Here is a 27,964-nt window from a genome sequence, read left to right as displayed (position 1 = left end):
ATTTTCAACAACTTATTATATACTTATTTTGCTGTAATGTTTTTTGAAATAAGAAGCTTTTTAAAGTGTCTCAAAAATCAGCCTTGTGACGTCATAAAAATTAGGGATTATCCATCTCTTTTGCAGGGATTTTCTTTTCCATTTCTTTACTCATCCTTCATTTTTATGACTGCCTGTTTTTGAAACACTTTGTAAAGCTTCAAGAATCCTCTATTAGGAAAAATTTTCTTATGTTTTCATCCTTGTTTTTAAATAATCTGTTTTATAATTAATGTTGCTAGCAGAGATATGGACATTTATTCATCGATATTTTTCCATGGATACCTTTAATCCTCCTGATGCTTAAATCCAGTTTCTTCTATTTCGAAATAGTTATTTCTCGTATCGTATTATAAACGGCTTTCCGCGGATATAGAATGTACAATTATAAGATTAAAACTAGTTTTTTTTAGCCCCGAGGTGCCGGAGGCACCGGCTAAAAAAACTGGTTTTAATCTTATGATTGTACATTTCTATATTCGTAGAAAACTGGATATAATACGATGCTAGACATAGTTTTTTCGTATGGTTGAGAACCGGTTCCTATCCACCGGATTCGAATGAATACGAGAAAAAATATTTTTAGCTTTTTCTTAGCGGGTTAAAAAAATTTACACATATCATTTGATAATTTACATCAATTAAAATTGTCGAATATTTATCTATTTGTATCTGGTTAACGGATTTAGAATATAAGTGGATATTATATAGGATATATTTGTCGTCAATTTAGATTGCTAAAATGGACATAATTTTTTCCAGTATGAGGGGAGGGGATTGGGTAAATGGGGTTGAAGGGCGGGGATGTCATTATTTTAACTCGCCAAAAGTTTCACTTTATTAAAGAATATGAAAATCTGATAAAACATCCAAGAAATAATATATCCATTACCTAGCTATTATAAAATAAAAATCAACGAAACGTAACAAAATCCACCAACAGTGTGTTGTGTTGTACGGGACAAAAGTACGAGGGGTATTTTTTTATTAGGAGACTTTTTAGGAATATGCCTATGATAAAAAAAACTATTTGAAATTCAACCAGATGTTAAATAAAGTAACATTTTATGAGAAAATTTTTTCCAGTATAGCTTCGAAACTTGAGCCTTGGGGCCAACAAAACTGGAATTAATCTATTAATATTTCTTTTACCTAACCAAGGAAAGGTGTATATAATACGATGCGATCAATGTTTATTCTTATTTGATTAATTACTTCATTATTTTTCTAATAATTTCTAATAATTCTAAAATAAATATAAAATCAAACATCTAAGTTCTAAGTATAAGGATACTTAAAATTATTTAAAATTATTATAAAACTTGAAATTATGTCAGGTGCTATAACACAAAGTACCCTTTTGACCACTGATAACTCCTCCCCCCCCCCCACTTATTTTAAAATAAATTGAAAATAAGGGGGGGGATAGAGCCCTTCGCAGGGATTAGTCATAGAAGAATTTCATTACTAATGCAAGTGCTTAAAAACAGAATCTACAAACCAAATGAAATCTTTAATTTTGTTCTCTGTTACTTTCAGTAGTAAATTAAAATATTATAAACAAAAAGAAAAACAACTAACACAAATTAATCCAATGAAAAGAATGAAAACATTTATATTTAAAAAAAATTTCCTTTATAAGAGAAAATTTGGAATTACATTATTCCCCCATCACCCCACCTAAAACCTTATTAAATGCCCTTATTTTATTCCCCCCACCTCCCCAAGAAAAGGCTTGGACGTCCTTCATGTTACATCAAAGCCTTTTAAAACAAATGATTTTAAATGTTTGAAAAAAAGAAATATTTTGACAAACAAATAATCATGCAGAAATAACCGAATTATATATAATGCTACACTTACTAAAAATGAAACATAACAAAAACTGTTAATCGCTCCTTACATGTGAAAACTATCGTACTAAAGCTTCCATTGGCAGTTTTAATTGATTTGTGTTTTTACATAGAATAATAGCTATAGAATGAATAAGCACATATGTAGATCTATATATTATATGTTAGCTTAAGTGAAGAACTTAATTTTTAAGACTACATTTAAAGCATTTTTATGAATTTTTTTATATTTAGTTTAGATATTCTGAAGCCAATTGTGAAAATTATAATTTCTGCTTGATGTATTATATCATGCTGTAAATGTCATCAACAAAATAATAATAAATTAAAAATGACTAACTAAAATATTGGAGGCATAAAGGTCTTTTTTTCGTACGTTAGAAAAGTGCTGGGAGTAACTAGGCTTCTAATGAAGATAGATGCACGAAAAAAACTTTGTCTGTTTGGCTATGAAGCTTATATTATGATAGTAATTTATCGTATCGTATTGTAGACAGCTTTCCGCGGATATTAAAATTAAAATGAAGTGAAGGCACGGTCTAAAAAAACTTGTATTATCATTTTTATTTTTATTTTGATATTCGTGGAAAATTTTCTGTAATACGATGCTATACATAATATTAATCGGAAATTCATTTATAATTAGTTTTTTTGCTGTTAGGGAATATAGATGTTATCTACCTTGTTTTATTTTAAATAATACCGAATTATTCATCTAAAATTTTCTATGTATTTTTCAGGAAGTAAAAATAATATAATAAAATAAAAATGTATGGCTTTGGACGTTTAACAGTATTATGCATTTTTGGTAAGTTCTTTTAAATATTTTAGAACGAAGCTACTCTAATTTTAATAAAGTATGTCTGTTTGTTCTTTATGAAAATTTACGTAGTGGGACAAAGTGACTAAAAAATCAGCCATAAGACCCCATAAAAATGAGAGGAGAAGTGAAGAATTGGGAAAGAAAACCCTTAAAAAAAGAGATGGATAATCCCTCAACTTTATGACGTCACATTGCTGATTTTTGAGTTACTTTGTCCCATTACAAATTTACAGTTCTATGATAATATCATTACTAAACTGCTGATTTTTTGTGAAGATTTCCCCTGCAGTATTTTCTATATAACTCATCTTATAGAAAGAAAATCATATACCATATATATATCGCATCGTATCATAGATAACTTTTTATGGGTAATAAAATCAAAATTAAAGAAATATTCTAGTATGGCTTTGAAACCGATTAATATCTGCTGGATTAGAACCGTTCTCTGCCTTACTGAAAATTCATGTTCAGCATCGTATTACAGATAATTTTCCACGAATACGAAAATAAAAATTGAAAAATCATTACAAGTTTATTATAAATTTCCTTTGATCCCTTGGGTCCAACAAAGCTGGAAATAATCTTCCTTTTTTTCATTTTACTAACTCCCGGAAAGCTGTCTATAATACGATAAGATAATTAACTATTATTGCTTTTATTTTTTTCATTTTATGGAAGGTGTCATCCTTGTCTATTTCAGTTTGTTTTGGACATTTGAGGGCAAAACCAAGTGAATTAAAACTTAGTATACAACAGGTAGAAATTTATTATAAGTAGCGAAGCTACATATAGAATTTATTTTTCCAATAGTCTTTCCGTTTGTTTCATTTGATGATTTTTTACTAACGGAAAATAATTTAATTCAAATAATAAATCTCTATTCGATCCTTGTTATTAATTAATGTATAGCACTAATATGAAAATTATACATAATTATATTACATAAACAAAGCTAAAATTACACATTAATAAAATCATTTGCTGAGTGATCAGTATCCGATTATATAAAGTAATACGATTTTTGTCTGTTGCAAAGGATCATCCTAACTGCTGAATAGATATGGTTCTCCTTTACAGGGTAGGTACTCATAGGTCATGGGAAGATTTATACCTATTTTTGGGTTGGTACCACCACCCTCCCAAGAGAAATCGAAAAAAAAACATAAAATATAACTAACACCAAGCAAGCTTAGCATTGATCTAGTGCAATAATTTAAGGCTACAGCAGGGTGCTGGGATTTGGAATTTTATGTTGAGGTAGTATTGAAGGCATCTTGCTATAGATGCTATTTGGCCAAGCAGATTCTGCTGTTTATTGTACAATAACATACTGTCACAGTCATAAACGAAAAAGATATCACAAGATTTAAAACTATTGGATTAACCCATATCTTTAAAGGGCCCAGTATTAAAATGGGAATGAACAGAAAAGGCCTAAAATAATTTTAAAGCTTTATTTTAGAAATAGAATTGTTTCTTGTTCGACTAATTTTCAAGCCCCTAGAGACTAGGGACACATTCGCTTGTTATTTAAGGAAATGATATTTGAAAACAATGAAAATGTTAAAATTAAAATTGTTATTTATCACCAAATTTGATTATACCTATCAATCAATCATCATATTTAACATTTTTAAAATGTTATTGTTTTGGCATCTGTCATTTAGCGAGGATAATCATGTTCAAAATCTACGAAACTATTTGAAAAAGCTGGTATTTTCCCTCTAGCAACCACAGTAGTCCCCACAACTTGATAAATAAATTGAAAAGTAGGAGAGGGGGAAGATTTCGCCTGTATGTCCTACCCCTGCGGGAATCCCTAAACCAGCTGGGCTATCCCGTAACAAATATAACCAAAACACTAACACACAAAGAATATCCCCCTTTTTCATTTTCATTTTTATCCAAAAATTGGGTAGGGGTTCTTTAGTTGCTGGCGCAGGGGTTCTTTGTTTCTAGGCCTTTGAGGGAAATCGACGAAAAAAACTTTCTAAATGTATGTTATATTCTTTGGCGAAAATCTTAAAGCAGGTAAAAGTGTCTCCTAAAAAAGTGTTAAAACGTTTGGAAAAACTATTTCTATTGACGTCATATTAGAAGGAAATTCGGCTAAAAGTTGTTTAATTTTTCCCTTCTTTTACCAGCTTCAAAATTTTTCTTGTTAAGGTGTTAAAAAGTTTACAAGAAGATCCTGGACCTCAACTAGTGGAAGAAACAGAAAGATTACGCCCAAATATTATTACAAAATATGATTTCATGGTAAGAGATATTATAACCTTTGCAACTCCGTTTACTCTTTAACCTGTTTTTCTAAATTAACACTATTTTATAATAAGATTGAAAGCATAACAACTCTATATTTTATTTCCATCAGTCCGTCGGCTATTCTGTTCAAACAATAGCTTTAAGCATTTGATATCGGCCTAATATTATCACTAAATATGATTTTATGGCAAGATATTTTGGTGCTTTTCCATGTGAATAACGATCAATGACTGCCCCTTCCCCCTTCCTTTATTTTTGATAAATTGAAAAAGTAGTTTCTTTCTCATATATTTAACCCATATGGGACCTAAAGTAATAAGCAAACAAACAAAAACTACACTATTCTCCCCTCTATATTTATAATTTATTAAATTGTAAGAGGGGCGGGTTATTTTTCCTCCATAAGCTATAAAGGAACACAGTAAAAGTGTCGGACTGATTATGACGTAAAAAAAATTAGCCAATGAGAGGCCACTATGAATTTTACCATTGGTCACTAATGGCCTCTCATTGGCTAATTTGTTTTTACGTCATAATCAGTCCGACACTTTTACTGTGTTCCTCCATGAAATATGTTTCGGTAAGATATTATAAGAATAGCAACTCTATTTCACTTAATATCCATTGGTCCCTCGGTTTTTTTTAAGATTTTGGCCCATTCGCGTAAATTTGCGTAATATTTACAGTAAGATATTATATGCATAGCAACTCTATAAGCAATAGATATTTGTTATTACGTCAGTTTGTCCACAGATGTTGCCCCAAAAATTATTTACGCTTGTATATTGATAGTTCTAATAGTCCAAAAGTCTTTTACTAAAATCATTCCAATCACATGTAGATTATGTTATTGCTGCGCTGCTTGTGGACATAGTCGTATGTATATGTGCTTACCTGTGATTTATTGACACTTTTGTTCCAGAGGTCAGACCGTTCATCTGGGATTGACATACCAGCCCCAGTGATGATTTCAACTGGAATCAAGATACAGGCATTTATGTAGACTTTAATAAAAGGAAAGGTGATTTCCCTCAAGTGCCAGTCGAGCAAAAAAATCTTAACCCTCGCTTATTTTAAAACATATTGAAATTTGGGTGGCTATTTTTTTGTATGTTTGTGATTTACTTTAGGTGATGTGAGGTTAGGTTATATTGATTACAGATTCGTCCGCAGGCCAAGATGGGTTAGGGCCACCCCTCCCCCCCCCTCCCCCGTGGTTATAGACGTCAAACCTCCCCCACCCTATTATTTTTTTTTTAAGAGGGGCTTCTTTGTTCGTTTGGGCACTTTTTAACTGTTTAGTGGAGAACGTATTTTTTTTATAATGGCTATGGCCCAACAAGATTTTATATTGAACTTATCTATAGCAAAGTTTCGCTTCTACACAACATTATATTATAGTACTTGTTTTTTTAACTCTATTTATAAAATTATAGATTTAATTAAGATAAAACTTGAATTAAAAAGTTTCACTTTAATTACATAATTAATATCAGTGAGGGAGAGGACAATGGCGTATTAAATCATTTTACAAACCTAAGTATACACTTTCAAATTCGATGGAGTAAAAAAAATGGGGACATTCATTAAATCTTTATTCGATGTCCAAACTTTTTATCAGTGAGATAAATCTTTTAAAGGGGTAATTTTGTTTTTCATTATTGGAAATATAAATCAATCTATCGTCCATTATATTATCCCCTAAGATCCCTGATTAGTAGGTCAATTTATTGTGTAAAAAATGATCCATATGACGTCATAAAATGAGGGAGATGAGAGGAGAAGTGGGAATGAAAACCCCTAAAAAAGAGATGGATAATCCCTCATTTTTTTAACACAAATTTGCAGCAGTCTGGTCTTTAACACTTTCATTAATTTGCTTTTAACATTTTTGTCTAAAATACCTTGTTGATACCCCCCCCCCCCTCTCTTTCCCCTACTTATATTTGGAAAAAAAGTTTAAAAATAGGGGTGGGGGTTGTCCGATACATTCGGTCAGGTTAGGATAGAATATACTGGGTACTGGGTAGCCCCACAGGGTTGGGGCTAGGTTTAACCCCCCCCCCCCAGCCAAATATTTTCAATTTACTACAAAAATGATATTTTCCGTTGATACTTCCCTGACAAATATTGTAAGTGGACCATTTTCTTAAGGTCACAGCTAGACAAAAACAATGACTAGAATTTTTTAAAGTTCCAATTTATTTAAGCGTAGCTTCTATAAATTTGGGGCATTTTCAAGCCCCCCCCTCCCTCCCACACACACAAACTCCTTAAGGGGGGTTGTATGTACTCCCCCTTCCTTGGCAGTTTATTATGAGGAGGGTTACAAATTCAGAAGAGCTCACAACTTATCTAAACAAATATGCTTTAAAATCCAATCATTTTTGAGATCTTTCTGAACTGAACATACCCGGCCAAAACTTCGATTAATTTATTATATAAGCCCTGGGATCTAAAGGAATAAAACAATGGCCGATAAATTGATGTACATACACAATGATGATACACAAAAATATGCAGATTAAAATAAGTGGCTGAAACGTTTTAACACTCAACTTAATGATCCAATTAATCAAATTTACCAGAGAAGAAAACATTATCATAAAACTTTGGGGACTAGTGTAATAAATAGCCTAGTGTCCCATATATCTCTCTATGAAATTAGTTTGGTTGTTAGGACAATAAATTTTATCTTATTACTCTCTTAAAAATATTATCAACAATGTGCTTAAAAAGTAGCAACACCAAAATATTCAAAACACCTAGTTCTAAATATAAATATTTCAATGAGTTAATTTTTATAAACAGGAAAATTATAAAATATACATTTCTGAGAAAGCAAAAGCAGAATGGTAATAAAAAATCAAACAGAATTTTAATGGTGATTGTTTTTTAAAATTAATTAGGTAATTTTGATAATAAACTAAAGAGTATTTTTTTCTGATTTAAAACTCCCTGAACCAAAAGTGAAATTAAAATATTTATTATTAAATTCTAGTAAAGGATAAGTGGGTTAAAGGCAATACTTTTGTTCTACTAAAAGAACGGCTTAAATTATATGCAGCTTTCATTCAATTTAAAGCTTTGATTTTTACTGTTGCTTTCCTTATTTATTCTTTATTGTGACTATTTTTAAGAATATACAGTTTGTTACTTTGTGAAAACATAAAATTGTCATTTAGTCCGTGAGAAATATAAATAAATGAGGTCCTTCGGCCTTGATATACAAAAATATTGTGGCTTAATTACAATTAATTGATAGAAACAAGAACAAGAATAGAAGGAAATAGGTTTGATGCAAAATAGCAGTGTCCAAGCCACCAATTTTAATTAAAAGAAGAAGTAATTTTGTTTCTCGTATTCATTCGAATCCGGTGGATAGGAACCGGTTCTCATGCATACGAAAAAACTATGTCTGGCATCGTATTATATCCAGTTTTCTACGAATATAGAAATGTACAATCATAACATTAAAACTACTCTCGTATTCATTTGAATCCGGTGGATAAGAACCGGTTCTCATCCATACGAAAATTTTGTTTATCATATTTGGGATTGTATGTACATAAATTGCTTGCCCTTTAAGATCCCTATTCAATATTTAATTATATTTCAAACTTCAACTTAGAACCCGGTCCTTGAAAAACAATTGTTTTTCCATACCTCTTTCCCAAAAAACAGTATATTACTTATAAAGAAATTAGTATGTTTTGTCTTATCTAATTTCAATAAAAGACTTCTAAAAAAGCAATTTTATGTGAATTAAAAAGTTAAATGTATTATGATGACCAAAAACAAAGCATTTATATTTTGAAAGGTTTTAACTTATTTTCTCTCTTTTGAAAAAAAAATTTTATCTTAAAGATCTAATCAAAATGACTTGGAAATTTTCAACCAAGGCTAAAAAATATAACAAAATTGATAAAAGATAAAATTTTATTTTAACAGGGACAATTATTTAACACACGACCGTGGCTTAACGCGTAGCGCATCCACTCCGTGGGTTGAATCTTGTCTTAACCCCGCATCATAACTAAAGACGTTAAAAATATTTCAGTTGTGTCACATTAATAGAGAAGATGGAATACATAGGCTAAAAAAAGAATTAACGCATTACCATGCACAGCACACTTAAGAATTAATGACATAAAGGTCGTGTAATCTTGGTTTGTGTTGGATGTGTTACTTGACCTAAGATTGTTAGACCTGACGTTAAATTGTCAGGGCCAGTATCCTCGCCCGTATGAGGACTAAAGTATTAATAGACCCAAAGATTTTAAGAAAATAAATAAGAGAACGTTTTTATTTTGGGTACCAGAATAATTTACAGTCCAATGTCCCCTCTTTTCCTAAAATCTAAATGGGATAGGGTTGGGGATTAATTTATCCCTCTTTGTCCTATCCCTTAATTACAGACAAAAAAATGAACTAAAAACAATTTAAATGTAATAAATTTCTAAAATTAACCTAAATCAATTTAAATTAATTTGTCCTTCCACGATTTACATTTTAATGAATTTGTCCTTTTTTGCAATTTGTAGAAATAAATTGACTTAATTTAAAGAATCTTAAATTGGCTTTTAACAATTTTAAATAACTAGCGGCTACGCCCCTAGAGCTCTAGGGGAACTTAAGGTAGGAGGGCGAAAAATGGACCTCATCCCATTTAAAATTTATGTTTCAAAAGAGAATAAAAATATTTTTTGGGGGGGAGGGGGTGAAGACACCCTCCTCAAAAATAGTTTAAAACCTTCTCAGGACCTATAAGAAGCTTCACTGCAAAGGAGAACTATATCGGTTCAGCGGTTAGCGAGATCCTTCGGGACAGACAAAAAATGCTTACTACTTTATATAATAGGATTTCTTATCTATACCATTAACACATACAAGTAACATACCATTAAAAATTAAAGTTATTTTAATGGGGGTGGTTTTACCCAGAAAATTATAGACTTTTTTTCTATTAATGCTTGTTATAGGAACACTCTTCATTTATTTTCATTTATTTTCTTCTTGGCGACTATGTTTTTTGTATCAAATTAATTAGGCACAGAAGTTTATTTGGATTTAATGGTTGATTATATTCATATATTTTTTTTAGATTTTAAAACAAATATGACTAAAAAATTTATCCTATAAGTTTTTTTGTCTGAAGCCTAAGAATTCGATAGTTACTTAGCCGATTGAGTTCTCCATTTTAGAAAAGCTGTACATAGGCCTCGGGCTAGTTTTAGGCTATTTTATTTTTTTATGGTTTTAGGCTGTTCTTTTTTTATTTTAAATTTTGCGATGGTTTTAGGTTATTTTTATGTTATACCCTTATTTATATAAAATGTTAAACATAAATGCCTGCGTGCAGGAGGACGAGAAAGAAAACGACGTAGCAGCTAAAGATCAGGTTAGTGATACAGTGGTTAATTGTATAATAATTAAGATATATTCTGTGGCGTGCACAGGGTTTTGCCACAGGGGTGTAAATTTTGATGAGGTGAAAAATTATGCAGGCAGTTCTTCTTAGTTCAATGTTTAAAGGGGAAGATACCCAATTCCGCACCCCTATAAACTTTTTTAGTCATATTTTCAATTTATTTTTGTTAATAAATCTCTGAAAATAATTTGATTTTGGGCAGTTTTTGCATTTTAAATTTGACAATGAACAAGGAAATTACCAAATACCAATCAACTGAGTGAAAATCCCTAGAAATATAAAAGTAGAAGCGCCACTCCAAAGGTATTAATGACCAAAATTAAGCACATTATATCAATGTAATTAAGGACATTAATACAACGTGCAGCGCTTCAAAATTATATTAATTAATGTCATTGACAGGTATTAAGATTTTAAAGAAAATAGAACATTGTAGACAAAATTAATTTTTTTGAGAAAACTGCCTTTTTGCCTTTTTGCTTGCTATTCAATAATTTCCAATGTTTGTCCGTAAATCCTTGAGAAGTACAAGTTGTTCATACAGCAGTTCTATACTCCTTTACAAAAGTAACAGGATGTGTTTTAGCATGGCTAGACACTATGTTTCAAGCAAAGCATCTCTATGATCATGGGTTAAAATGTAAGAATGCCGTATATCAAAGCGTATATCAAGCGTTGCTTTTATGTGTGTTTTGCCATCCTTGTTTTATTATTCATAATGCATGTCCTTAATGAAAATAAGAAAGTTATTTAACTTAAAATATAACTAACAGGAACAATTTCATTTATAGTGACTAAAATAAATTGCATAATATGATTTTTTAGTATAATAAAAAAAATTATTGGATTAAGGCCTTGTTTGTAGGCCCAAAATCCTAAAATCCTAGGTATTGATAGGTATCTGTATGTCTTTATAACAATAAATGTATTAGGTAGATCAGACAACTATCTGGATCCAGTGCAGTGCTGGGGACCTTATTTGTCTGCTAGTAAATTGCTTATTGCTCTTTTGTAGCGACTTGGCTGTGTTAATACTTGCGACGCTTTTGGCTGATATTCAAAGAACCAATTGAAAGTCGGCACAGGGTCCACGGGGTGGGGATATACAGTTATATAAACCATTCCCCCTCTATTGTTTTACTTTAATTTTATGACAGTCCATAAAAGTGAATTAAGCCAGTGCTTTGCCATGGTAAGGCCTATGATTGTATATGTGTGTGTGTATATTTTACTGATAATTTTTAATCTAAACTATTTTTCAGACAATGCAAAAGAGAAGGGGAAGAAACCTAAACTTTAGATCACCCAGAGCTCAGGTTAGTGATATGGTTATGGGTACAATTTTCGTTTAGATAGATTTTGCGAAATGGAGATTTTTCGTCATGATCACTTTATAATAATTAAATTCAATAAAGTGTAATCCGCCTTCATATTTTGTCTCGTTTTCTACATGTCATTCAAAAGACGTTAAAAATATTAATGTTAATTTTATGAGAATTTATAGGGCGCATTAGAAATGCGTAGGCATGGCTTTAAACAGGCCAATTTAATATGGCAGAAATAATATCTTAGGAAATATTATGCATTCAAAGGGCTAATTATCTTATATTATGACATTATAAATACCAAAAAATGAATAAAATAAATCTTTTGAACAGGTTGGCTTTACCGGACTTGAAAAGAAAGTTGCTGCAGCACCAGTAATTGAAGGAGTAAGGTAGGATGTTATAGTTCATAGTTAATTATAGAGTAGCTTCTTCATGAAAATAAAAGATACAGAAAGAATTTCTTCCTGTATCCTTGCTTCTCCAGAGAAATTTTGAGGAAAGATTAAATTAATGTCTGTGTTCTCTTCCCTATACCTGTTTTATTTTTTTATTATACAATGTCAAAAGTCACACATTAAATGGTTAATTTTTTTCCTTAGTAAGTTAGGCCTTCTTTAGATTTGTCAAAAGCTAGTACAAAAGTAGTTAAAAATATTTACATATACGCTGACTTTTATTTAAATATGTATTAAATTTGTAAATATAAATTATTAATGCAAGAGTTTGAACACTAATAGTTTGTATTAACCAATCAATATATTTAGGTACCAGTATGATTTTAAGACCAATGTCTCCTCCCTCCCTGGATTTTTAAACAATAAATTTTATGTTCAGAGTACCTGACGATGCTTCAGACCTTATTGACCACAGAAACGGAAGATTTATAAACAATGTATTTGTTCCTAATGACCCGGTGGCCAGAAAAAGTCCACATTTAAAACTTCCAGGAATGATATTTTTATGTAAAATTTTAGCAATGCTATCATCTATAATACAAAGTAGAACGATGTCTGTCTGTTTGTTTGTCTGTGTGTTTGTCTGTTTGTTGTCTGTTTGTTTGTTTGTAGCGAAGGTTCTCGCTAACTGCTGAACCGATCGGGTTCTCCTTTACAGGGTAGCTTCTCATAGGTCCCGGGAAGGTTTATAACTATTTTCTTAGGGGGGTGGGACACCCCCAACCTCCCCAAAAAGTTAAAAATACCCCCCCCCAAATTTTTTTTTAAAACTAAAATTAAAATAGTTGGGTCGACTACCCCCCCCCCCATAAAAAAAATCCCCCCCCCCAAAAAAAAAAAATTTTTTTTTGATTTATTTTTTTAAATTTAAATTACGAAAAATTGGTTTGAAAAACCTCTTGGGGCAAAGCCCCTAGAGGCTAGGGGCGAAGCCGCTAGTATGATAGAAAGTAGTAAGTTTTGTTGTATTACTGAGAGCCCAAGATGGTTTTAGAATATTTAACTTTTAGATTTAGACAGGGACGTCAAAGGGTGGGGGTTAAAGAGCTGTTTGGTTGTCTGTTAGATAACCCCCCCTCCCCTTCCAAACCCTTGAAACCCCTCGTTTTACCCCCACCCGCTCAAAAAATTAAGAAGCTTGGAATTCCTTAATCTTAGAGCTATCATCGAACAATCTAAGAAGTCCTAACCTTAGTGTAGCTGCGCTACCATCAAAAATAATAAAAACATCGTCCTTGTTTAGAGTATAGAATTTCTATGAGCTTTGGGGACGGGGCTAAGCAACACTCCATCGTTGAAGATGTGGATTTCTCACAAGGGTAAGTTAGTGTAATTCAGAATTTATTAACGTACCCAAAGTGTTCGAGTCAACGAATAAGATAATGTTAAAAAACTTTGGGTACCAGAGTAATCAACAGTCAAAAGTCTCTTGGTTGATCTATAAGACTTATCCTTTATGGCCTGATTGGCATACAAATTTCCTATATGTATATGTAGAAAAGCGTCCCTTTAATGCTTTTCCAGTATGGTCTTTAAATATTGATATTGAGGAAACCGGTTCTCAACCTTTTTGAAAAAATCATGTATAGCATCGTATTACAGACAATTTTCCGCGAACATTTAAGTAAAAAATATAGAATCAATACCAGTTTTGCTATCCGTGGAACGCTGTCTATTTTGCAATGCGATAATTAACAATTATTAAAGAAAAATTTATGAACCATTTAATGTATAATTATTTGGATGTTACACCACATTTTCATGTACTCTGATAAAGTAATACTCGTACCTGACTAAAAAAAACGATAAATCCCTATCTACCATTTCATCCCAACCCCTCCCCTCCTACTGGATAAACGAACTAACTAATAAATGGGGTCCATATTAGCTAGCTATAATGACGACAAATTTTCTACTGTCAATATATCCATGTATATCCTATATCCATTATCATTACCCAATTTTATTGTATTACAGCAAAACCCACGATTTTGGTTTCCTTTAGAAATTTGGTAGCGATAATACATAAAATGATGTTCTATCAATTACGCATATTTTCACATCCACAAAATTTTTATAGCAAATAGATATAGAAAGTCTTGATCCCCACTTCCTTAAGTTAGCCAATAGAAACACAGCATAGTACAGCATTGTACATATTTTGATACAAAAGAATTTTTCCATTTCATTTATGTTATGTGATATGTGACTATATATAGGCCGGTACGTAATAAATATATTCAACAGTAAAAAGAAAGGAGAATTTGTTTAATAATAAGATGGAACAAATGATGGGAAAATTTGTCGTCGATTTAGGTTGCTAACATGGACCTCATTTATTGGTCAGTTCGTTCATCTAGTAGAAGGGAAGGGGATTGTGTAAAGGTGGTGGATGTGGGTATCGTTATTTTAGCCAGCTCTGATTTGCACTTTAATAGAGTACATGAAAATCTGGTGAAACATCCAAGAAATAATATATCGATTGTAATTCTGGTAATTTGATTATGTGACCCAAGTGCGGTATTGAATACACACCTAAATAAATATATATCAACCTTTACCTTGACTTTTAAATCAGGGATCTAAAGGGATAAGACAATGCCAGATGTACAATGTACATCCTCAATGATGATACACAAATTTTCCCTTCTGTAGATTACAATTAGTGGTTGAAGCGTTTGGACACTCAAATGAATACACCAACTAATCAAAATTTGATAAAACGCCCTAAAGTTGTAAAGCTAACAAATAAGAAAATCTTATTTTTCTTTATTCTTCTAATGGATGTTATCAGTCTACCTATCTATCTATCTTATTATTGGATGCGCTTCTTAGGGATGTTGTCATCCTTGTTTTATTTTCCTATTTGTCTACCTATCTATCTATCTTATTATTTGATGCGCTTCTTAGGAATGTTGTCATCCTTGTTTTATTGTTCTAGCAGTCTACCTATCTATCTATCTTATTATTTGATGCGCTTCTTAGGGATGTTGTCATCCTTGTTTTATTTTCCTATTTGTCTACCTATCTATCTATCTTATTATTTGATGCGCTTCTTAGGGATCTTGTCATCCTTGTTTTATTTTTCTAGTAGTCTACCTATCTATCTATCTTATTATTTGATGCGCTTCTTAGGGATGTTGTCATCCTTGTTTTATTTTTCTAATAGTCTACCTATCTATGTATCTTATTATTTGATGCGTTTCTTGTTTTCATGTTATCTTTGTTTTTATCTTCCTATTGGTCTATCTATTAGTCTTCCTAACTATCTTATTATTCTTTGTGGTAATTAATAAGGTATAGTGTTATATATCTATCTAGCTAGCTAGCTACATATCTACCTATTCACGTATCTATCTATCTTATTATCCATTGTTGTAATAAATCCTGTATTGTGTAATATAAACAGACAATAAATAATAGTTGATATAGTAAATTACATAGATAAAGATAGGTATACCATAGAATAAGTTATTTTGGAGAATAGAATCAGAATAGGTATCCATGTCAAAACTGTTCGTATTTTGTCAATATGCAAATTCAATTGTTCATGTCGACTTTATTAATTTAATAAAAAGTTGTCGTTGCTGAAATAATATCGTCAAGGTAATGGATTTATTATTACTTGGATCTTACACCAGATTATCATTTACTCTAAGAAAGTAAAACTTGTAGCTGGTTGAAATAACGATAACCCACATATACCCCCTTTACCCCATCACCTCCTCTGTTAAAGGATGAAAGAACTGAATGATGTCCATGTTAGCAACCTAAATTGACGACAATTTTTCCCCTGTCATAATATCAACGTATATTCTATATCCATTATATAACAAACCATGAACCAATAAAAACTTCTGAAAAAAGTTGGTTTAGCCGTTTACGAGATTTAATGCTTCCAGGCATTTTTTGTCTGAATATAAGTCACTGTCCTGATAACCCATTTATCTTGATAACACAGTGCAGACAATCATAATTGGATTTTAATAACTTTATTTATTACTTCTTAATAATAACATATCATTCTATTTAGTTTTGAAAATACAATTATTTCCATAGAAGCACAACCAAAACATTTTTTATGGGCTATACTGTAATTAGTACTAAAATTAAATCCTTGCAAGTAACAGGGTTTCTCTGTTTTTGTTTGTACTAAAGGATCTTGCTAACTACTGAACAGATATGGTTCTCCTATATAATGTAGCTTTTCATAGGTCCAAGGAAGGTTTATTATTGGGGGAGGGTAACACTACCCTCTCAAGAGAACGCCCATAGAGAAAAATGACAAAGCCCCACATTTGTTATTATATGCTGTATCCATTGTTATATGCTGTATCCATTGTTATATGCTGTATCCATTGTTATATGCTGTATCCATTGTTATATGCTGTATCCATTGTTATATGCTGTATCCATTGTTATATGCTGTATCCATTGTTACATGCTGCATCCATTGTTATATGCTGTATCCATTGTTACATGCTGCATCCATTGTTATATGCTGTATCCATTGTTACATGCTGTATCCATTGTTACATGCTGTATCCATTGTTATATGCTGTATCCATTGTTATATGCTGTATCCATTGTTATATGCTGTATCCATTGTTATATGCTGTATCCATTGTTATATGCTGTATCCATTGTTATATGCTATATCCATTGTTATATGCTGTATCCATTGTTATATGCTGTATCCATTGTTATATGCTGTATCCATTGTTATATGCTGTATCCATTGTTATATGCTGTATCCATTGTTATATGCTGTATCCATTATTATATGCTGTATCCATTGTTATATGCTGTATCCATTGTTATATGCTGTATCCATTGTTATATGCTGTATCCATTGGAATATGCTGTATCCATTGTTATATGCTGTATCCATTGTTATATGCTGAATCCATTGGAATATGCTGTATCCATTGTTATATGCTGAATCCATTGTCGCACTTTGATTTACTATGTTGAATATCATAATAATATCATGATTTTGATAAATTTTCAAGCTACATTTATAAAAGCAATGGAAAAAAGAGAAATTAAAAGTTTTATTACCTGCAAGTATTAAAATAGATCAATGCAATTTTAGGAAACTATTATCTTCATTAACATATCTCATTATCCATTGTTATATGCTGTATCCATTGTTATATGCTATATCCATTGTTATATGCTGTATCCATTGTTATATGCTGTATCCATTGTTATATGCTGTATCCATTGTTATATGCTGTATCCATTGTTATATGCTGTATCCATTGTTATATGCTGTATCCATTGTTATATGCTGTATCCATTGTTATATGCTGTATCCATTGTTATATGCTGTATCCATTGTTATATGCTGTATCCATTGTTATATGCTGTATCCATTGTTATATGCTGTATCCATTGTTATATGCTGTATCCATTGTTATATGCTGTATCCATTGTTATATGCTGTATCCATTGTTATATGCTGTATCCATTGTTATATGCTGTATCCATTGTTATATGCTGTATCCATTGTTATATGCTGTATCCATTGTTATATGCTGTATCCATTGTTATATGCTGTATCCATTGTTATATGCTGTATCCATTGTTATATGCTGTATTCATTGTTATATGCTGTATCCATTGTTATATGCTGTATCCATTGTTATATGCTGTATCCATTGTTACATGCTGCATCCATTGTTATATGCTGTATCCATTGTTACATGCTGTATCCATTGTTACATGCTGTATCCATTGTTATATGCTGTATCCATTGTTATATGCTGTATCCATTGTTATATGCTGTATCCATTGTTATATGCTGTATCCATTGTTATATGCTGTATCCATTGTTATATGCTATATCCATTGTTATATGCTGTATCCATTGTTATATGCTGTATCCATTGTTATATGCTGTATCCATTGTTATATGCTGTATCCATTGTTATATGCTGTATCCATTGTTATATGCTGTATCCATTGTTATATGCTGTATCCATTGTTATATGCTGTATCCATTGTTATATGCTGTATTCATTGTTATATGCTGTATCCATTGTTATATGCTGTATCCATTGTTATATGCTGTATCCATTGTTATATGCTGTATCCATTGTTATATGCTGAATCCATTGGAATATGCTGTATCCATTGTTATATGCTGAATCCATTGTCGCACTTTGATTTACTATGTTGAATATCATAATAATATCATTATTTTGATAAATTTTCAAGCTACATTTATAAAAGCAATGGAAAAAAGAGAAATTAAAAGTTTTATTACCTGCAAGTATTAAAATAGATCAATGCAATTTTAGGAAACTATTATCTTCATTAACATATCTCCATCCCCATTTATAAGAAATAAAAACACTTCTTCCGTAGATTAAATTATTGTTGAAAAAGTTTAGACACTGCAAGTAAGATCTAATAAAAGTTCTCAAAATTTGAAGCAACAAAAGAATATGTTTAATAAACTTTGGGTACCAGAATAATTCAAAGTCCAACTTCTCCACCTCCCTGAAAAACCCAAGTTATGTAACATTAAACCATACTTCCTGTATCCTGTGACTCACATAAAAAAAATGTTTTTGGGGGGGTTGTTCTATAAAATCTGCAATAAAACTTGTTTTAGTTTTTTAAATCAATTTATTAAAGGATTCTTTCAATAGCTATTATAAGGAATAACTTAATTGGCTTAAATAACTCTAATAAACAGTTCTAATAAAATGCATTTGTTGCATGTTTATGTCATGCACAAAAAATTTGCTATTATAATATGTACTTTTAGCAGCTTTGTGTGATGTCTTATTTGTTAATTAACCTATCTTTCCTTCATACCAAAATTTCTCAAAAACTTTCGTTTTTTTTATTGTTGTATTACCAATTTTTTAATAATTATAATTTGAATTGTGATTTAGAAAAAACAGCTATGAATAAAAAAAGATAAATAACAAGTTATTTTATATGTCTTATTGTATTATAAACAGCTTTCCGCGGATAGAAAAATATACAATTATAAGATTAAAACCAGTTTTATTAGCTCCGAGATGCCGAAGGCACGGACTAAAAAACTGGTTTTAATGGTTTTACATTTTTATATTCGTAGAAAACTGGATATGATACGATGCTATGCCTAATTTTTCAGTATGGCAGAGAATCGGTTCTAATCCACCAGATATGAATCGGTTTGGAAGCGATACTGGAATGTATTTTTTTCTTTCATACTATCAAATTTTATAGAATTTACATGTCATGTTTTTTTAAAAATAACATTTAATCCTGTTTATAATAGAATTAAATATAACTTTTTCGGATAATATTTATTTTATTAATTATTGATATTTTTCCAACAACTAGAATACAAACTGCTGCTTTCCAAAAGCTACATTGGAACTTTTAAAATATACATTAAACCTCTTACGGTCCTTTTGCGACAAAAAAAAAGTCTCACGGCTGATGTCACGGCTGAGAGAAAACCTCTATTTTTATAAAGAGGATTTAATCAGGTAACTTCAGAAATGATGATAAACAAAGTTTACCCTTTTTTAAATTAAAATTATTGGTTGAAAAGTTTGGACACTGCCAGTATGGTAATAGCCAAACAAGATGTAACAAAATCAAAAAATCAAAAATAGAAAGAGCCAACCAATAAGATAACATGATTATAAAACTTTGGGTACAAGTGTAATTTCCAACGGCTCCTTCCTCCATGTAAATAGAATGTGAGGAAAAGACAGTTATAGAGATTCTCAACATACAAAAAACTAAACATGTTTGTATTGGGTGAAGTATATTTATCTTAAATATCGAGTTACTAAATTTACCTATCCATAGTGGATCCTATACATTAAAAGGACAAACCCATATTTTATTTTATCATCAAATTTTAAAAAGCGAACCAATTGTCTGTCTTTGACGTTTAAATTAGAAAGAGAGGACATTTGAATGTAGATTACACTGTTATTCAAAGTTTAATTGATATGAGCTGTAAACAATATTAAAATGATTTTACATATAACAGGGTTATTCTGCTTATCATCATTGGGGATCTATATCATTTTAAACACACTTTTCATTTTTGTTTTAGAAGAAAAATGAAATTTCTATTTATTTTTTTTGGGGGAGGGGGGAGAGTTGTATATTTCCAGGGACAATTTCTCTTGTGAGGGTGGAGGTACTCTCAACATAAAAGTTATAAACCTTCCCAGGACAAATTAGAATTAATCAAATAAGCCACTCAATAATTCCAATTACCAAATTTTTCTGCTCTTTTAGAAACCTTTTTTTGGAAAACCTTTGCTTTTTCCATTTGCTGAAAATATTTTTTTAATATCTATTTTATAAAGTACTAATGCTTTAACTTCTTAAAAGATTGATTTCTCATTTTTGGAAAGCTTCCTATAGGTCCCATGAGAATTTTAGGCTATAATATTTCTAGATTTAAGCCTCGTTTTGTTTTGGGCTATTTTCTTATTCCTTTTTACCTCTTGTATTTCATAGCCTCTAGATGCTAGGGGCGCAGCCGCTAGTTAAAGACAGAGGAACAATTTTCAAATAATCTAAAATTAAAGAATATCCCTTCATGTCAAGGGTTTATTTGACTTTTCCATGACGCAAGTTATCATGTTGTACTAGTAAACATGATATCTTTATTATAGAATTTGGACCAATATATAATATTAATAATAATTTATTGATATATCTTGATATCTTGACAATAGGAAAATAACATAATAAGAATTTTCTCTGATCCTATTTGCCTTAATCTTATCGGTCATCATACATTATTATGGTCCTATCAAAATTAAGCGGTGGCAAGAATAAACCAGCCCCCAGCCTATTTTGAAGTAATTCAAAAATAAGATTGGTTGGGGGGGATTAGTTTTTATCTTCCGCATAACATCTGTGAAGGAAGCCCTATACCTGTGGTGACCTATCCCTGCAGGTCTATACCTGTGCAGGTGACCTATCCCTGCAGGTCTATCCAGTACCCTATAGAATCTAAACTAACTAGACCTATACCTGTGGTGACCTATCCCTGCAGGTCTTTCCAGTACCCAATAGAATCTAAACTATACCTGTGGTGACCTATCCCTGCAGGTCTATCCAGTACCCAATAGAATCTAAAATAACTTGACCTAAATTATTAAACAAACAAATAAAAAACTAAACCTCTTCGGATTGTCTCAAAATAGACGGTGGTTTCCCTTAAAGTGCCTAGCTAAGCTTATGACCTGCCCCTCCGTTATTGTAAAAGAAAAAAAAATGGTGAAGGGAAAGGGAAATATGCTATTGCTGCCAAAATTTGGTGAAAATAAATATCTTATTTTTTTTCAGACCTTCCAGCCGGGATTCCCGGTCAAGATCGACATTCGTACAGCCTGTACAACCAAGAACTGGAAGACTCTTTGAGGAAAATTCTGATTTGGTAAGTTATCATATATTAATTAGCTGCGCTATTTTGTAATCATTTTATTTGCTAACTTCAATCAAACTAACGCAATATTCCAAAAAGTTGCAAAAAAATGATATTTCATTATCTTTTGTCATTTAAAAATACCATTGACTAAATACGTGAAAAATATTTTATAACCTACTACTATACTGTATTGAATTTAACTATTTTTTTCTATTTAAAAAGTTGTGAACTTGTGCTTCTTATTGCCGTGTAAATGTGGGTATCAATTCACCCTAAAAACTGTATTTTGTAAGGGCTTCCTCTACTTTCTAACTTCCCCCTGGCAAATACCCTGTGCACGCCGCTACTTAGGAACATAATTATTAATACATATTTTAAAATTTTTATTCAAAACTTTTTAGCATGCTAATAAAATGAGAAGAAAAGTTGTTAAACAAAAATAGATGGATGGAGATTTGGAAATAAATTGAAAATTTAATGTCACTTTTCTTAAATATTTTATGAAATATATGAGTGTTGTATTTAAATATTGATAAATTATGAGACAATAGATGATAAATTGATATACATCCCCAATGATAATAAACTAAATTACCCCTTCTATAGATGAAATTATAGGTTAAAAATTTTAGCATTAGTTATTGGTTATTGGACCTGATGTTAAATTGTCAAGTAAACAGCCTTGCCTGTATCATGTAATTGAGAGGTGTAGGTAACGGCATTTTGCACACAAATCACGTTTTACACAATCTCATAGAGTTGTTCGACGGTTTGTAATAAGAATTGTACAACCCTGTCATTATAGACACAAACTCTTATACAGTAGTTTCGATACTAAGAATATTGCCACTAAAAAAAAACAATTTTCTGTATGATTTATGAATTTCATTACTATGCACCAATATTCAATTTTACAAATTTTACAAATTTGACTTATTTATTTTTTAGTTTTACATCTACTCTGCCTGCGTGTATGTACGTATTAATATGTAAAGTATATCCATCAGCCTAAATAAGATTACAAAGAGGATAAAGAGGATCTTTCTGATTCTTAGCTTTTTCAAAAGCGAAGCCTTTCTACAATTAGGGTCGGTCTGTCCGTCCGTAATGGTTGGCTATATTCGTTAATTTAGAAAAATTAGAATTGTCCTATCGATTTCAAACTGTGCATGATCCTAAAAATGAAACAATGTCCTTTTACTTCATCCTGTAATTATGCAGTTTTGCATCAAATTTATGTACAATTTCGTTTAGACTAAGAATTAATGTTCTGCTTATAAAGTTCTGATACTCTTCAAGAGTTATTGTACGTTTGTCCTTCCTTCTTAGTTTATATCTTCGCTTTTATGGATGTTGTCATCCTTGTTAAAATTGCATTTCAATTGGATATTTCTTTCAGAGTTTAGATCTTGCTTCGCTACTTCTAAACATTATTGTCCTTGTTTCTTGTAACATAATGTAAAAATGCGTCATTGAAATATAATATAAAAATACATTTGCTGCATACGTTAAGAGATTTAATATATTTTCTCGTATTCATTCGAATCCGGTGGATAGGAACCGGTTCTCATCCATACGAAAAAACTATGTCTAGCATCGTATTATATCCAGCTTTCTACGAATATAGAAATGTACAATCTTAAGATTAAAACTAGTTTTTTTAGCCGGTGACTTCGTCACCTCGGGGCTAAAAAAACTAGTTTTAATCTCATAATTTACATACATTCTATATCCGCGGAAAGCCGTTTATAATACGATGCGAAAAATAACTGTTCTCGTATTCATTCGAATCCGGTGGATAGGAACCGGTTCTCATCCATACGAAAAAACTATGTCTAGCATCGTATTATATCCAGTTTTCTACGAATATAGAAATGTACAATCATAAGATTAAAACTAGTTTCTTTAGCCGGTGCCTTCGGCACCACGGGGCTAAAAAAACTAGTTTTAATCTTATAATTGTACATTCTATATCCGCGGAAAGCCGTTTATAATACGATACGAGAAATAACTATTCTCGTATTTATTCGAATCCGATGGATAGGAACCGGTTCTCATCCATACGAAAAAAACTATGTCTAGCATCGTATTATATCCAGCTTTCTACGAATATAGAAATGTACAAACATAAGATTAAAACCAGTTTTTTTGGCCGGTGCCTTCGGCACCTCGGGGCTAAAAAAACTAGTTTTAATCTCATATTTGTACTTTCTATATCCGTGGAAAGCCGTTTATAATACGATGCGAGAAATAACTATTTTCTTACTAAAAGATCCGATAGTTTGTTGTTCAGCTTTAATCTTGTTGTCTCTCTTTCTTTAATCCTTTTATAATCCTTATATGGAAAAACATTAAATCTGTCAATGTACTATGTGTCCCAAAAGATCTCGCTGCTGCTATAACTGATGATAACTAATAGGAATAAAATGTTCGATGAAGCCTTAAGGGAAGGCTATTTTTTGTAAGATAACCTCTAACTTCCCAAGCAAAAAAATTTACATTAACATCTGAAGAGTGCAAACATGCACGAACCGATTTGTAATGTCAAAATAAATATGTAAAATTCATATTTTGTTTGTGAGTTAACCTCTTACCTTATCACATAAATATTTCTTATTAAATCCAAAAATTAGCAGACAAAATTTATACATTTATGGCTTTATATGTTATAGCTGGTTGTGAAAAAAATAGCTGTGAGATTGTTGATTGTCATTGTTGTTTGTCAAATTTTGTTGATTAAAGTGTATAGAGAATTTTCAATTTCACTCAATATAAGGTTGGAATATCCACTATTAATGTATTTTATTTACATTCAGGATAGAGAAGGTCGTGCCTTGCCGTTCAGCTTCAATTTTGACAGTTTCTATGCTGGCAGAGAACATGAACAGGACTACCTGGATGCCATGGCCTTAGAATCAAGAACGGTAGGTTTTGTCCGGGGCTCGGCAGCCGCGCGTAAGCCACCTGTAACCCACAGGGGAATCGACAACATAAAAAAAATAATCTAAAAACGATTATAGTAAAAAAGATAAAAAAAAAAGGAAATAGTATGATCTTATAAGCAGCTTAATTGTTGTTTTTAGTAGCGAAGCTACTTAATAACTATCATTCTAGTGTTAAAGTCCTACTTTTTTGATGTTACCTCTTACGAAGAAGAATCTATTATATACATTTATTTGCTTGAACGTCCATTATAATGTCTTGTAGATGATTTTGTTTGGTTAGGAGATATAATTTCTTTGGTTGTTATATAAGATTTGCGTTTGATTTTTCCATTATCATTAAGCATCTCCCCAACAATATGATGTGTCCGTCTGTTTGGCTTTACGCCATAAGATGATGTTGTCATGTAGCGGGACAAAGCCTCTAAAAAATCAGCCAGGTGACGTCATAAAAATAAGTTATTATCAATCTCTTTTTTAGGGGTTTTCTTTTCCACTTCTCCTCTCATTTCCCTCATTTTTATGACGTCACATGGCTGATTTTTGAGACACTTTGTCCCTCTACTGTTGTCATCCCTGTTTTGTTAACCTTTCCTTTATATCTTTGTTACATAACATATTTATGATATTTACATCATAATTATAAATTACTATAGTACTTTTTTTCACTTAAATACCCAGGCAGGGAGGAGACATTCGATATTAAATAACACGGTTACCTAAACTTTTATAAACACGTTATTTTATCAATCAATTAAAAACTTTGGGTACTCTTACTGATTTGTGGGTTCCAACTAGAAACAAAAATCTTAATCTAGTGATAGGAATTGTGTTATCAATTTATCGCCCTAATCACTTTAATAATTTTTAGTTGGAACAAATATAAAAATTAAAAAAGGCACAGCCAATTCTTTCATGTCTTAAATCCAAAATACTTTATTCTCAATATTACCTTTTATTGTTCTTTTTGAAACTTATTACTGTAAGACGAAAAACCTTACTACTGTATAAGCGTCCTTATTTACTAAAAGCACAGCTACTCTATAAGTGTTTTTTTAGAATGAGGTGTACGTAGATCCTGCAGATTATGACGTCTATGACAGATCTTATCAAGAAACACCTCAGGTATGACTTGAAAATAGTAAACTCCACAAAACTTAAAATTTTTATGGCAATAGTTTTTGCTAATGATATTTCTTATCAAAAGTCTTGCCATCATCTTTGAAATATATCTTAGAATAAAGGATGTAGAATACGTAGATATTGAATTTTTGTCATGCATTTAGGTTGCTAACATATTCCTTAGATTTTGGTTAGTATGTTCCTCCATGGTAAGAATAGTGGATGCGGTTAAGTCAAAGTGTGGGGGGGGGGGGGTGAATCGTTATATTAGCCACCTGGGTTAAACATTTTATTAGGGTATGCGAGAAAGAATCTCTCACAATCTCCAAGTATCTTATATCCATTCTTAAATAGTAAGGAAAGTAGATCTATTAAATAAATAGATAGATAGATATATTCTTATTTTAGGATCAATACACTTTTCAACCTGAAGGAGAACCTCAATTTAAAAGGTAAGCTATTTCTTTTCAATTATTCAAGTGAAGTTTATTCTAGATTCGGCAGCCGCGCGGCTGAGAGTGAATTTGGCTGAATGAGGCTGATGGTGGCTGCGTCTTTTGAGTACCATTTAAAAATAAAGGGAATTTGGTATGGAAAAAGGAGAATATTATTAAATTCCCTCCACAGATTATTACGTCATTCGATAAATAACCAATGAGAGCCCAGCATAAATTTTACCATTAAGCAATTCCAGTGTATACTGGCCTCTCATGGGCTATTCTGTCGTATAACGTCATAATCTGCGGAGGTACTTTCAAAAAGGGATCAAATTTACTAAATACTTTTTAGTGCTACACTGCTGGGAGGGAGAGGACGCTATACTGATAATAAGAGTGGCACTCAAAATGTTCTAACCTCGTAATGTTATTCGTCAGCTCAAAATATTTTTGTATCTTTATTGAAATTTTATTTTTATTGTTCTGAACTAATGATTTCCAAACTTTTCAACCAATAAATTTACTTTTCATCATCATTTTATAATACTGATGAACATCAATTTATCACCCATTGTCTTATCCCTTAAGATCCCTCTATAAATATATTTTTTTCAGTCTTCCCGGCAACGGTGCAGGCTTCATTCAAGCTGATGAAGAAAATTTTGAAATTCAGGTTAGTTTCCAATTTTATTGGTGGTTTCCCACAAAGTGCCTGTTGAACACTAAAAACTACTCCCCCCCCCCCCTTATTTTTGCAATAAATTGAAATTAAGTGGGGGGGGGGGTATATTTTACCCCATGTCTTTCATGCAAGTCTATCCAGTACCTAACATAATCGTTGACCTAAGATAATAAACAATTAAACAACGAAAAACTACCCCTTTTTTCTATTTGTTTAAAAACAAGAAATGGGGTTTTAGTGCTCAACAGGATGCTTTAAATGAAAGCATCATACATTTGTTTTACTTTTACTCGCATCTTTGAGATCAATTATATCAAGGGAGGGACATTAATTTAACTATAAATCAAAACATTTTCAAACGTTTCATAAACACGTTCTCTCATTCACTGGCTTAAAAACTTTGAGGAGTTTTCTCTTATTCATTCGAATCCGGTGGATAGGAACCGGTTCTCATCAATACGAAAAAACTATATCTAGCATCGTATTATATCCAGCTTTCTACGAATATAAAAATGTACAATCATAAGATTAAAACCTGTTTTTTTAGACGGTGCCTTCGGCTAAAAAACTAGTTTTAATCTCATAATTGTAAATTCTATATCCGCGGAAAGCCGTTTATAATACGATGCGAGAAATAACTTTTATTTAATTTTGATTGAATGTTACAGACTAGCAGGGTCTAAACTGTTCCAACATAATTTTAAACTAAAAAAGGGATAATTTTGTTCAAAATTGGGTTTCAACAATATGAAATACAACAATTCAATTAACACAATTGAAATAATTTGTAAAAATGAGGGTGACCTAATTGTATATTCAGGAGCACACCTACCAGATGTGCCCAGGGTGTCCAACCTTCTCCATACCCATCCCCATTCCAAAGCAGGCAGCTGAACCCGCTGTTTTTGATCCATTTGCAAACGTAGGTGTTTTAATGCTTAATTTGTAAAATTCATCTATACATCTATCTATCTATCTATGTAGCCATCTATCTATCTAGCCATATATTTATTTATCCATTCTATTCAACTTTCCATCTATCTATCCAACTATCTATATATCTATCCATCTAACTATCAATTCAACTATCCATCTATGTTACTGGCTCTCTATCTATCCATATCCAACTAGCTATCTATGTTACTAGCTCTCTATCTATCTATCTATATATCTAG

The 27,964-nt window shown here is 31.4% G+C and overlaps 1 protein-coding gene and 1 long non-coding RNA gene across 2 annotated transcripts in view; both read left to right on the top strand.

The window, feature by feature from the left end:
- The first annotated feature begins 2,630 nt into the window (after positions 1-2,630).
- On the top strand, positions 2,631-6,001 carry LOC145332097 (uncharacterized). Its single transcript, XR_013884026.1, has 4 exons — positions 2,631-2,700; positions 3,419-3,474; positions 4,885-4,977; positions 5,906-6,001. It is a non-coding gene; the product is annotated as an uncharacterized LOC145332097 (long non-coding RNA).
- Positions 6,002-10,288: 4,287 nt separating this feature from the next.
- LOC145332096 (uncharacterized) overlaps positions 10,289-27,964 on the top strand; it is a 31,512-nt gene continuing 13,836 nt past the window's right edge. Inside the window, exons 1-11 of the mRNA XM_080177028.1 lie at positions 10,289-10,384; positions 11,677-11,730; positions 12,073-12,131; positions 12,577-12,689; positions 13,441-13,516; positions 21,525-21,615; positions 24,423-24,530; positions 25,608-25,673; positions 26,079-26,122; positions 26,723-26,780; positions 27,610-27,711. Coding sequence (XP_080033154.1) covers positions 10,295-10,384; positions 11,677-11,730; positions 12,073-12,131; positions 12,577-12,689; positions 13,441-13,516; positions 21,525-21,615; positions 24,423-24,530; positions 25,608-25,673; positions 26,079-26,122; positions 26,723-26,780; positions 27,610-27,711 — 861 coding nt within the window. The 5' untranslated portion in view covers positions 10,289-10,294. The remainder of the gene's footprint in view (positions 10,385-11,676; positions 11,731-12,072; positions 12,132-12,576; positions 12,690-13,440; positions 13,517-21,524; positions 21,616-24,422; positions 24,531-25,607; positions 25,674-26,078; positions 26,123-26,722; positions 26,781-27,609; positions 27,712-27,964) is intronic.

The sequence above is a fragment of the Acartia tonsa genome, chromosome 11 (assembly GCF_053477335.1).
Source record: "Acartia tonsa isolate MP-2025a chromosome 11, ASM5347733v1, whole genome shotgun sequence".
Taxonomy (NCBI): Eukaryota; Metazoa; Arthropoda; class Copepoda; order Calanoida; family Acartiidae; genus Acartia; species Acartia tonsa.
Note: the sequence above shows the minus strand (reverse complement) of the source record. Positions and strands in the feature narration are given on the sequence as shown.